This window comes from Drosophila nasuta, chromosome X (genome assembly GCF_023558535.2).
Source record: "Drosophila nasuta strain 15112-1781.00 chromosome X, ASM2355853v1, whole genome shotgun sequence".
Lineage (NCBI taxonomy): Eukaryota > Metazoa > Arthropoda > Insecta > Diptera > Drosophilidae > Drosophila > Drosophila nasuta.
In genome coordinates this window covers 11,662,637-11,675,062 of record NC_083459.1, presented here as the reverse complement: position 1 = coordinate 11,675,062, position 12,426 = coordinate 11,662,637, and the positions used below count along the sequence as shown (strand labels likewise).

General features: G+C 40.0%; 1 protein-coding gene across 3 annotated transcripts; it reads right to left on the bottom strand.

The window, feature by feature from the left end:
* Nucleotides 1-1,142: 1,142 nt before the first annotated feature.
* Nucleotides 1,143-12,031, bottom strand: LOC132795250 (uncharacterized protein DDB_G0283357). 3 transcript variants are annotated; one of them, XM_060805868.1, is made up of 12 exons: nucleotides 11,888-12,031; nucleotides 11,443-11,813; nucleotides 8,309-11,379; nucleotides 4,651-5,122; nucleotides 4,519-4,592; nucleotides 3,985-4,462; nucleotides 3,738-3,926; nucleotides 3,450-3,638; nucleotides 2,602-2,709; nucleotides 2,319-2,370; nucleotides 2,139-2,254; nucleotides 1,143-2,070 (listed from the first exon to the last, which is right to left on the bottom strand). In XM_060805868.1, exons 2-12 carry the CDS (start codon nucleotides 11,773-11,775, stop codon nucleotides 1,909-1,911), a joined length of 5,244 nt encoding a protein of 1,747 aa, XP_060661851.1. In that variant the 5' UTR covers nucleotides 11,776-11,813; nucleotides 11,888-12,031; the 3' UTR covers nucleotides 1,143-1,908. The 3 variants fall into 3 exon arrangements, with proteins under 3 accessions (XP_060661851.1, XP_060661852.1, XP_060661853.1); XM_060805869.1 differs by lacking the exons at nucleotides 1,143-2,070; nucleotides 3,450-3,638; nucleotides 3,738-3,926; ... (1 more) ...; nucleotides 4,519-4,592; nucleotides 4,651-5,122; XM_060805870.1 differs by lacking the exons at nucleotides 1,143-2,070; nucleotides 2,139-2,254; nucleotides 2,319-2,370; ... (4 more) ...; nucleotides 4,519-4,592; nucleotides 4,651-5,122 and adding an exon at nucleotides 6,371-7,032.
* Nucleotides 12,032-12,426: the final 395 nt, after the last annotated feature.

The following is a 12,426-nucleotide window of genomic DNA, read 5'->3' as shown; positions in this document are numbered from 1 at the left end:
TTAATTTGATCGAAATGTCAGCGGAAAATATTTGTGATAAATATTTGAAAAACTCTTTAAACACATTACAACCAACATCACATGATTTGAAGCCAAAACATCTTAACTGTTTCCATCACCACAAAATATAACTTAAATGTCTTGCAAATTAACTTATTAAAGTGCATTGTCATAAATCTGGCATTTGTATTAAATTATATGTTAAATTTAAATCCAAAATTAAATGAAATACTCATTTCATATATTGGATCCAAAATTTAATGAAATAATACATTGGATTAATAATTTTACTCATTTATCAACCTTCCATTTCAACACTTTTCTTAAATGTACATTATATAACATAAAAGGTAACATAGATCGTCCGCATAACTAATTGAAGTACAATTAAGATAGCTACAGTCGAGTGTGCCCGACTGTGGGATACCTTTTATCCATTTTAAATGAAAACAAAATAATGCGGGATTACTCTTAAAATATACCGAATTCAAGTACATTAAAAAATATACCAAAGGCTATGCTTGATATATTGATATAGTACTACAATCAAAATATACCATAGAGTAGTAAAATATACCAGATTGTCAGCCAAAGCAACAACAAAGCAACCCGTTTTTTAAATAATTGCTACAATTTTTATCTGTTCGCAACCAAATTTTTTGGAGTCAGAAATATTGTAGTTGTTATTATATGTACCGAAAACGGTAATGCGACTCACAACTCCAACTGCAAAATTCAGCTTTCTATTTTTATCTATTTGAAACAAATTTTATCCTCGTGAAAACATAACAAATTCTGTCAAAAAAAAAATATTCTCTATCTCTTATAGTTAGACAGAATGACTTGGGTACATAAAATCTGCTGTTGATCAAGAATATTTATACTTTATGAAATAGGAGATGCGTTCCTATACCTGTTACACTCTTTTCTTTCATTGAAATAAGTGTTGCATGAACATAGTTTAATGTTAATGAATGATGTAAAATTCAATTCAAAATTGAGTGTAATATTTATTTAATATATTGAGTTTTACACTTTTCAACCTCCCCTTTTAAAACTACTAAAATGTACAAAGATCCCCTGAAAAATCATTACTGATCGAAAACCATAAATCATAATATTTTATAGGCTTTATTTTGCTATAAAATATAACTCGCTAGTTCTCCACATTAAAATACGTAATTGATTCTTGTACATATTCAGTTTCATATATTATATTGTTGTATATGTATTTAATTATGTAAATATTTGCTAGTGTTGTGTGTGTGTGTGTGTTTTGTGTACAAAAATTCTTTTAATTTGCGGCTTTCTCTGCAAACATGATGAATGAATGCATTTCGATATTTGTTCTTTTTTTTTTGTGGATTAAAATGAAATTCATTCAATTTGTTAAACAAAATAAAAAATTGTATATGATAACGATGTGACTGCTGGTTTGCTTGTAAATGCATACAAAAAAAATAATAAATGTTATCTATGTTATGTAATAATTAAATTAGTACAAATAATAATAATACATACATACATACAGTTCATGCATTTTGTTTTGGAAATTGAGCACAAAATGTGTTGGAATTTACATATAGTATAATTGGGTTGCTGCTCATTGTGTTTGCTTTTCACAAACACAACTTTTCTTTTTTTGTTGCACGCCAATGGCAAAATGGCCGCACATTAAATGCATGCAAACATTTTGATGGTCAACACAAACAGGGATTGTGTGCATGTTATTAACTATTAAAATAGTAGGAGCTGTTCGGTAGTTGTATTTCCGAGCACATACAATTAGACTTCAATGGGTTTTGGTAGTTGTGGTGTGTGTGTGCGTTTGTGTTTGTGTTTGTGATGATTGGGATTGTGTTTGTTAATTGCCAATTGCCAATTGCAAATTGCCATTTGGATCGATCATCAGCGTCGTTTGTTAACGCGCTCAATGTACTTGGTTTTGTTGAGCGCTCGATTGCCGGCATTTGGATCCATCATGCGTTTCCAATCGGTTTGTCCAACCACAAAACCAATTGCACGCATCTTTTGCTGCGCACGCTTCTCCTCGATGTCCGCCCAACGAACCTGCAAATGCGATTGCAAATAAATTGAATGACTTATTGCCACATTCGAGATAAAAGCACAGAACTTACGCGTTTCTTGCCATCAGCTCCGCTTTTCGGTGGCTCCCAATCATCCAGCTGCAAGAATTCGGCCATGCTTGCCGTCTTGCGATTCTGTTTCAATCGGTTGGTGCCGTCGAGACGAGCTGTAAATGTTTTCGATAGTAGTCATGTAACAAAAATTGTAAGTCAAATTTTGATTGCACTTACCCAGATTTTCCTCGGTGGTGTCACTTTCCCACTTGCTTTTCAGAAAGCCGCACTATTCAACACAACGCGACCAACACACATGTCGAATAAAATGTAAATAAAAGAATACATTGCAGTAAACAGATTTGACAGAATTAGCGAATTAGGCCGCACAGACACAAACCCAGAAAAGTAAATTGTAAAAGAGAGAGAGGGAGAGTGAGAGAGAGAACACAATGCTCTTAATGGGCAAATAAATACCCATTAGAAGGCTGAGATAGCTATGTGCATAGCTGAGACTTACATCGTTGGCAGCATCGGCACTGTTGCTGTCCTCATCGATGACAACGGCAGCAGGCGCATCCTCGGCAGCGGCACCGGCAGCAGCCTCCTCGCTGTTGGTATTATCATCCTGCAACGAATAAGCCGCAATAAATCAACAAAGGTTCGCTTGACCATCGCATTGCATTTGCCTTTACTTAATATCGACATAGATAAATAATTCAATTCAAATAGTTCAATATAGTAGTTGTAATGTAATGTAATGAATAATTCATAAAAATTGTAATTCGAGTATTGCGATATTTTCGATAATAAATAGATAGAGTTATACAGCAGAGTTGTTTCTCGTATTAAGTATTTCAGTATAGAACACATTAGATCCAGATGTGTATATGCCTATATGTATATAGAATGGACATAATATTTGGCATAGCTATATGTATATATAGGATCGGCACATACATAAAATGTAAGAGAATTTCGGAGAGAAAACACTTACAACTAAAGGACAACAACACGCAATTGTTGTTCTTATCTTTTTTGTGGCTTCGCCAACTAGATGCATACTCGTGCTTATTTAATTATTAATCTTATATATGTATATAATGTAATAGTTATGTAATAGCAAAATCAATCACATCCCGCTTGCTGTAGACTTTGCTTTGCACCGTCATTTGCCAATTCACTGCCAGTCAGCCAGTCAGCCAGCCATCGTGCAACAAGACACAAAAATAACATACACACTCACTGATGGCCGGACATAGACATAAACACAGGCCTGGACGTGGACATAGGCATGAGCATGGACAGCAGGTGGCACAGCTTCAGCCTCAGCCTAAGAGCCTCAGCCATGCATTAGAGCATAGTTACCGTTGCCATGTTCTCAACATCTTCCATTTCAACGACATTCTCCAGCAGCGACGATACATCCAGCTTGATGTAGTGCAACGGCGTCGTGCACCAATTGTCGAGCACCTCGCGTATGTCCTTTTCGCTGCGGCTGTGAATATTGCGACCCAGGCAGGTCTCCACATCGCAGTGCAAATCAATGATGTACGGCTGACAAAGAAACAAAACACACATATGTATATGTATAATACATAGCATAGATAGAGACAATCATAGAATGAAAGAGAGGGAGAGTGACAGAGTGCTTACCACGAAATTTGAGTCTTTGGCATGGCAATAGAATTCATTGAGTGTCCGCAGCGAGTTGTTGTTGCAGTCGACAATTATTAAATCGTATAGGTTATCACTTAGGGTCTTCTTGAACGATTTGATCAAATATTGCATATACGTCTCTTCCATGGCCTCATCGTACTCATACAGTATTTCCTTCTTCGGTATCTACAAACATAACAAACAATAACTTTAAATTCTTTGATATGCCTTCTAAACTTTTAACCTTTTTGCCAGTCTTAGGACACTTCTCCTCGTAGTCATTCTCGATTATGAAATAATCATCAACGCTTAGTATACGCGCACTGGCGCCGCCCATTTCCAGCTCTTTATCCTTAATCAGACGTGCCACATACGATTTACCGCTGCCCGGCGGACCTCTCAGTATAATACAGATGCGCTTGGGACGCGTTAAGCGACCGGGTGGCAGCAGTACCTCATCGATCGAGATGGTATTGCGATTCTCATTGGTGGGCATACTGATCTCCAGTCGACTTGTGTCCACATGTTCGGGTATCTGTTGATTGGCTGCCGCTGTTGAGGGAAACAGCGCTGTGGGCGGCTCACTTAGCATGCGTCGTTGAGGATTTGCTGGGAATGCTTTGCGTGTCGACGGCGGTGGCTGCTGTGACTGCTGTGGCTGCTGCTGTTGCGGCGGCTTGGTGAATTTTGGCGGCGGTGGTGGAGTTTCATCGACCAGATTGCTATGTGATGATCATTAAATGCTTGTTTTCAAATTTGTTGCTTGAATTCAACTCACTCTTCTCCATCGGAAATATCCTCGAGATCATCGGGTTTGTTGCTCTGTCCGGCAACAACGTTTCCAGCCTTGGGCTAAAGAAGACACTGATTACAGATTTGCATTGATAAAATGATAAAATTATTCACTTACCTCAGCATCAATTGACTCATCTTTTTGTTCATTCGGCTGTTGTTGCAGCTGTTGCTGCTGCTGTTGCTGCAACATTCGCTGACGATTCTTATTCTTCTTTTTGTTTTTCTTCTTGTTACTATTCATGTTGACATTCCGATTGAGCGCTCCAGCTCCTACTCCTTGTTGTCCCACCGATGCCGAGGCATGTCCATAGTCAAAGGTATTCACAGGCCTAAAGTCCGGTATCCCAGCGGCAGCTGAGTCGGATGTTGCCACCGGGCCACCAACAGTTCCACCAGCACCTGATCCAGTTGACATTCGAATCCCGGCTGCATCGGCTGATTTGTGACCATAGTCAATCACCTTGGCGGCGGTGTTGCTCACATTCTGATAGTCAAACACTTTCATGGGACGGTAGATGGGCTCGTTGTTGTTGCTGTTGCCGTTGTTTCTATTGTTGTTGTTGTTGTTGTTGTTGAATGATTCCGCGCTGCAACGTTGCGTGACGCAGTGGCGAGTTTTGATTTTCGTATCAATTGTTCATAACATTTTGGGTCGCAATTTGTTTTGTTATTGATTTTTTATGTGTTCGTTTCGATATTGTTGATGTTTTTGCAAAGAATTGGTTTTGGTTTTTTTGTTTTTACAATCGGTTTATGTTTCGTTTTCAATATAAACCAGAAAAAAACACTTAAACTTTTACATTAATTGCTATTTGGTTGGGACAAGCAATTGTATTGTTGGGTACAAGTAAAAGCTATTTAAATAACAGGACATAACAGGGTCTCATTGGGTCTAAAGGCATTCCACAGACTTGTCACTTGGAACAACAAACGTTGCTCAAAAGAGACGCAATCATAAAAGTACCAAGTACAGCGTGCGCAAAGTCAGGCACACTCTGAACAACATTACTTTAAAGAACTTCCTCGACTAACTAGGAACACTATTGCTCTTCAAGTTGATCTCATTTTCTATCCACCAATTAATTAGTATGACTTGATTATATCGTAGCGTAGTAATGAGGATCGGACAGACCGAGAGGGCAAATAAATTTCATTTAGCACTGCTTTTTTCTTCCTCCCTTTAAATTAGCAACAACAAAGATTATTGGCAATAAGGTAATAGCGGACAACATTTGTTCAAGTATTACATAAAAGTAGCATAAAACGGGGTTGTGTTGGGATTTTTTAAGTCTACTAAGTGATGGTAAACTAATACTTATTGTCATAAAAATGTAAATACAATCGGAAGGGTGTGTCCAATTTTAAGATACATTTTCGATGATATTCAATTCGAATTAATATATTAAAAAAACTTAATTATCAATTAAAGTTTAAAACTCAATAATGTTGAGCACTCTTAATAGAATATAGAATTTGTTTTTCAACATGTGCAAACTTTTTCGGCCACATAAATATAAAGTTATAATCTAAAGGTTTTTGGAGCATTCGGCTTGCTTCGAGGAAGCCAAAGCAATAAAGACCCTGAAAGATACAGATTTTTTTATCTTGACTGTGGTTTTAGCTTCCTCATTTTGCAACTCCTCGGATCTTTATTTATGCGGACAAAGATTCCCAAATATATAAACGGATGAGGAGGTGATCGGAACTGTAGTTATAACTATAATTAACTGATATGCTTCAATAATGATTTAATAAGAATACAAGGGAAACTACATGAATAATGAAATTTGAAGAAGCATTAATCAGATTTCATTATTAATTTAAATCACTTTATTCAACTTCGTTTTCAATGTGTTTTTAGTCTAGTTAATATATGCTATTACATTTCAGTTAAAATTGATAACTATAACTTCGATGTCGATATTTTTTTCATTATTTTATGATATTCAAATATAAAGATTAAATAATAAATATCTGTTCAATTCAATTTGTATACCCCCAAAGTGCTTGGGTAAAATGAAAAAGTATAACAACAAAAAGACGTGAATTCAATTTCAATTCAAAGTTGATGTTATCGAAAGAAAATTACTCTACGGAGATTAGCTTTTGGAAAACTTAAAAACTATGCACAAGAGTCGTTATTATTTACATAAATGAATGTCGCAAATAACAAGGAAACTGCTTGCAATCATCGTACAATAAGTAATGCGATTATTTATGTAGATCTACAAAAAAGAGTTCCAAAACTTCCAGAATCAAAACACGAGTTTGGAGTAGTGCCATTTTTTTTTGGTTTTTGGGATTATTGGGTAAGTGAGATGTATGTTTATTTGTTGTGTGCAATATTCTCGAGCTCAATATTGCGATCATCGAGCAGAAAGTAACGGTAATCTAATCATCTCCATTCTCTGTGGCTTAACCCAACCTGGACCGGTGATGCGGTTGCTTATTATGGTTATTGTTCCTGTTGTTTGAGGCTTTTGCCCTGTTGGCATTGCTGCTCAAACACACGGAACAGACACACGAGTTGTTTGTTGAATTCGATGACAAGTTTATTTTCGGGGTTTTTGTGTGTTTGTTCGTAAGAGGACATCGAACAATACCAGTTAATTGTTGTGTATAAGTATTTTAATTTATATGTTCATGTGTTTCATGGTCATGTTCATTTTATTTCGAGTGCATAAAAGTAGAAGAGAAAAAGAGAAAACGGGTATGGAATCGAAATTCCAGCATTAACGACACAATCCAAAAAAAAACATTGCCTACACATTTTTAGACTACAAATATACGAGGACAAACTGGGACACTATCTTTTTGGTTGGTCTGATTTATAAGACTGTTATTTTGGTTAATCTATTCGAATGTCGCGTCACATTCTTCGAATTCAATTTTAATTTCAGTTAAGAAATACACAAATTATAGGAGTACAACCAAAAATAAGTTTTGTGCAATTTGTGCCAGCGATATATTTTTTTAAATCAGAGATTTTTACAATTAAATTTCAATTGTACCGCGATATATCACAGACAGTTTTATCGTTTGTTAACGTTGCGAAAAGGATGTTGTTATATTTTTTAGTCAAATGTTCAAAGATTTGGAAATAAATTAATAAGCTAGTGTCCTAAAATGAAATAATGAAATTTTTTAACGTTCCAAAAAAGACATACATATATGCATATGCACAATGTACGAACTACTCGATCGGAATCAAAGCACATCCAAAATACTTGTATGATCTTTTAAGTATGTTAAATGAATTTCAAATTCTGAACGAATTGTTCGACTTGATGCATGAATATATATATGCAATATGGATGTCAAAACAAACTTTATTCCCTTATTATTGAGATGCAGAACATGCAATTTCTTTGGGGATCTGAACACTTTAGTATATATGTTTCTCGCTCACATAAATAAATGTTCAGTTCAGTGCTCTGATTTCAAGTTGTATAGCTGAGGAATTGAAAGAGTATTTGTATTTGAACATTTGGCTATATATAAATCCAATTCGGGGCTCTTATTTCAAGGACTGAGAATGTATTTCGATTTTAACCATTTCTTAGACAAGCAGACGGATAGAATCTGCGACTTCCTTAAATACACACATTCCTAAATTATTACCCCCAGTCAGATTGTCATAATCGAGTAACTTATTAAGGGGCATAGAGAAAGCAGTTGGATAGACAGAGACGGAGAGAGATACAGATAGCAAGAGAGAGAGAGAGAGAGAGCAAGTGATATATAACTATTTTAACTTGGTTTTTGACACATACCCATTAGTCCATGGCTTGTTGTTGTCACCGCTTCCTCCGTTGTTGGCAAAACTGTTTCGCTGTCCACCGCCACCGCGTGGTCCAAAGCCGGGACCATTGCGACCCATTGGACCATCATCAAAGTTGGGTGCAGGTGGTCCGCCATTGCGTCTGAATGGATTATCATTAAACGAGTTGTTGTTGTTGGGTCCATTGTTGTTGTTATTGTTTGGTCCATTGAAATTGGGTCCTGGGCCAAAGTTGCCATCGTTTGGATTGTTGCGATCAAACGGCATGCCTCCATGCCTGCCAAATGGACCGGGAGCAGGGCCACCAAAATTTGGACCAGGCCCCGGACCATTCGGACCAAAGAAATTGGGTCGAAACGGTCCCGGACCAGGTCCATTGTTGCCGCGGAAATTCGGTCCGAAATTGGGGCCAGGACCCGAAAAGTTCGGATTGTTGTTGCGTCCATTGGGACCAAAGTTGCGTCCAAACGGTCCATTAGGCCCACCCGGACCCCCGGGACCAAATGGTCCGGGTCCAGGTCCGGGTCCGTGTCGATCGAAATTGGGTCCAGAGAAATTGGGTCCGCCGAAATCAATAAAGTTCGGTCCCATCAGCTGTGAGCCATTGGGTCCAAATGGAGGTCCGTTGGGACCAAAGTTGGGGCCACAGTTTTGCCGTTGGTCGGGGCCAAAACCTCCTGGTCCGAAGCCACCGCGATTGCCCGGCCCGTTGTTGCCGCCTGGACCTGGTCCAAAGTTGCCCATATTTCGATCGTTATCATCGTCCTGATGATTCTTCTTGCGTTGCCATTCGGCAAACGACAACTGACGTCCATCGTTATTGCCGTCATTGTTACTATTGTTGTTGTTATTGTTGTTACTATTATTATTGTTGTTGTTCCTACTGCTATTGCTGTTGTTGTTGGGTCCAGGTGCATTATCATCTTGATCGTTGGATTGCTGCTGCTCGCGTTGACGATCCTGCGCGTTGGCCAACGCCTGCGACAAGTTATTCATAAATTCCGGATCCTTGAGGGCATTGCTCACATCATCTGCCATCGTTTCGCTGGCCGTAGGCTGTGCTTCGGACGTCTCCTCGGATTCGGAGACAGTGCGCGATGGTGGCGAGATATTGGGCTTAGCAATCACAACATCAAATAGCGATGGTATTTTCTTGTTGACCTCGCCAGAAGAGTCTGCTGCTGCTGCAGCAGCTACCGCTGCTTTGACAGATGCTGGCGAACCGGCTGCAGTGGAACCATCAGCAACTAAATCTAAGCCTGGTATGCCATCTGATTTCTTGAATATATTCTTCATAGGCGTATCAGCCGTCGAGACGCCATCCTCTTGGTCTACCTGCTGCTGCTCCTCAACAAATTGGGCATCATCATCGTCGTCGTCCAACGATATGATTAAAATATTCTCCTGTTTCGATTGCTTGGCTGCGCTGCTGTTGCTACCACTGTCCGTTCTCCGCTTGCCCAGCAAATTAGCTGTGCTCTTATTAATCTCAGATGGTGGCTGCTGCTGTGGTGCTGAAGATTTTGGTGATTTCGTTGTAGCAACTTGTGGCTGCTGCTCTTTAGCTCCTGTTTGCTCCATACTCTTGCTCAGCATATGTGGTGGCTCCAAGTCCGATGCTGAGTCCAGACCGGCTGGTTCATTTCTATAAAGTCGACTACTAGGCATATGCGCATAACTGCCATCGTCGTCGGGCAAATCGAAATGTGATCTACGCGGCTTCTGTTGCTGTTGTTGTTGCTGTGGCTGTTGCTGCTGTTGTATGCCTTGATGATCTTGATTATTATTGGACTGTTGCGACTGCTGCATTTGGCGTCTGAGTCGCATTTGCTCCCGACGCTCGGCGATGCGACGACGCTGCTTCTCGAATTCCTCCTCGTAGCGACGATACTCGGCACGATCCGGATGATTGGCATTGGCGCGCTTCCAATCTTCGAATTGCTTCTGCCACTGTTGGAACAAGCGATCGAACGTTGCCTCATCCAAATCTGGTGCACGCTGTTGCTGTTGTTGTTGTTGCTGCTGCGGTTGATTGAAAGAGTTATTCAGATTGGGACCGCGATTGGAACCGTTGTCACTGTTGTTGTTGTTATGTCCAAAATTGCCACCGCCTTGATGCTGACGATCAAACCGTCCGTGATTGTTGTTGTTGTTGCCACCGCGACGATTTCCAGAGCCACCAAAACCATCAGACGATCCTTGGCCACCAAAGTTGCCGCCATCATTATCAGCATTATAGTTGCCCTGCGGTGCTGAGCTAAACGGATTATTTGGATTGCGACTATTGTTGTTATTGTTATTGCTGTTGTTATTGCCGCTGTTATTGCCGCCTGAATTGTTCTGCCAGTTGCGTCGATTGCCAAATTGATTTGACTTATTTCCACCATTGTTATTATTATTGTTATTATTGCTGTTGTTGTGTTGTCCCTGGTCATTGGATTGCCAGCGATTATTACGTTGCTGTCCTTGCTGTTCGTTGGACGTCGGTCCATCCCAGCGCGAACGGTGATCGCTCTCATCGTTTTTGCTATTGTTGTTGCCACCCTTGTTGGAAGCTGCACCCTTTCCCATCCAAGAGGCATCTGCTGAATTTGTTGGCGGCGGCGGATGTTGCATAAACGATGGTGGTGGCTGCTGCAAATTGGGAAATGCATTCACATCGTTCGCATTGTAGTTAACTGGCGGCATTTGATTGTAGCGACCCGGCGGCGGTTGTTGTTGCCACGGCGGACGTTGCTGCTGTTGTTGTGGCTGCTGTGGTTGTGATGGAGCTGTTTGTTGTTGTTGTTGGTAGCCTTGGGGAGGCGGTGGCGGCGGCTGATTATACATCTGCGGTTGCGCACTAATTTTGCCCGACAACTGGGCCTGGGTTGGTTGAGGTGGGCCCGCAACTGCTGTCGGCGGCGGCGGCTGTGACTGAGCTTGGGGAAAATATGACTGCACTGCAGCAACTTGTGGATAAACAGGTCCAATTGCTGGTGCAGCTGCCACTGGTGCTGCAGCTGGAGTTGCTGGCGTGGCGGCTGTTGCTCCTGCGCCAGCAGCGGCCATTTCGCGAGTGTACTAAATACAATAATAAAATATGTAGTAATAATAATAATGTATGTATATGCTAGCTGAACTTACTTGTTCACCATATTGAGCATGCCATTTGGCGTATTCCTGCTGATAAGTTTGCCACTGCTGCCAATGTTGTTGCATGGCGTATTGCTGCTCCGGCGTCATGGCCGCATATTGTGCCGCCGTGTATTGATTATAAGGATTAGCTGCGCCTGCTGTTGCCGTTGCGGTAGCCGCGTAACTCGCGGCGGCAGCAGCAGCAGCGGCTGCATCCGGAATCGCTGTGGCAGAGGTTGCATTATCGGATGGTGGCGGCGGAGGCGGTGCATCAGGCAGTGGGGGTGGCAACGAGGGTTGTGGTGGCGCAACTGCAGTTGCAACTGGCCACTGACTCCACATTGCCGATATTTTTTCTCTTCGCCAATTTGCTAAACTCACTAATGCGTTACAACAAAGGACGACTTGCTATCAATTGCAGTTATGTGTAACTATTGCAAGGCGATGTACTTACATTTTATATCACTTTTGGCGCGTCCTTTATATAATAAGTTCTACGAATGTTTTGATATTGACAATAAAACCAAAGCCGAGCAAAAAAATAATAAGCGTACGCACTTATATCGCCATTTTTGGCGTGAAAAATAGAGATGAACAATTGCAGAATGTTGATAAACTATCGATTACACGAAATTTTTATCTGCGAATCGTACGTTACTAGAACTACATATTCGTACGTTACGAAATATACCACACTTTAAATAGTATATTTAATACTTGAAGAGGTCGGCAGATCAATTAAGTTAATAATTAAATTATCGTTCGTTTTTGAATATCTTGAAAAACTATTTATAACGTTAGACATTTGTAAGCAAGACTTTAGACGCACCTTCAGAGAAATAATATGTATTCAAGTGTATAACGAGCTGAGGTTCTAGAAAATTGCTCATAACTTATGTAAATTGCTATTAAAATCGAATTAGCTATAGGTAACTGGTAAAATTATTAATGAGCTCATCACAAATAAATTGAATGCTAACGAATCATTTTGTG

Coding starts and splice junctions, on each gene's coding strand:
- LOC132795250 (XM_060805868.1), bottom strand. CDS start 11,775: ATGTGGAGTCAGTGGCCAGTTGCAACTGCAGTTGCGCCACCACAACCC. Junction 4,463..4,518: donor GATATTTCCGATGGAGAAGA/GTGAGTTGAATT, acceptor ATCATCACATAG/CAATCTGGTCGATGAAACTC. Junction 3,927..3,984: donor GTCCTAAGACTGGCAAAAAG/GTTAAAAGTTTA, acceptor TTATGTTTGTAG/ATACCGAAGAAGGAAATACT.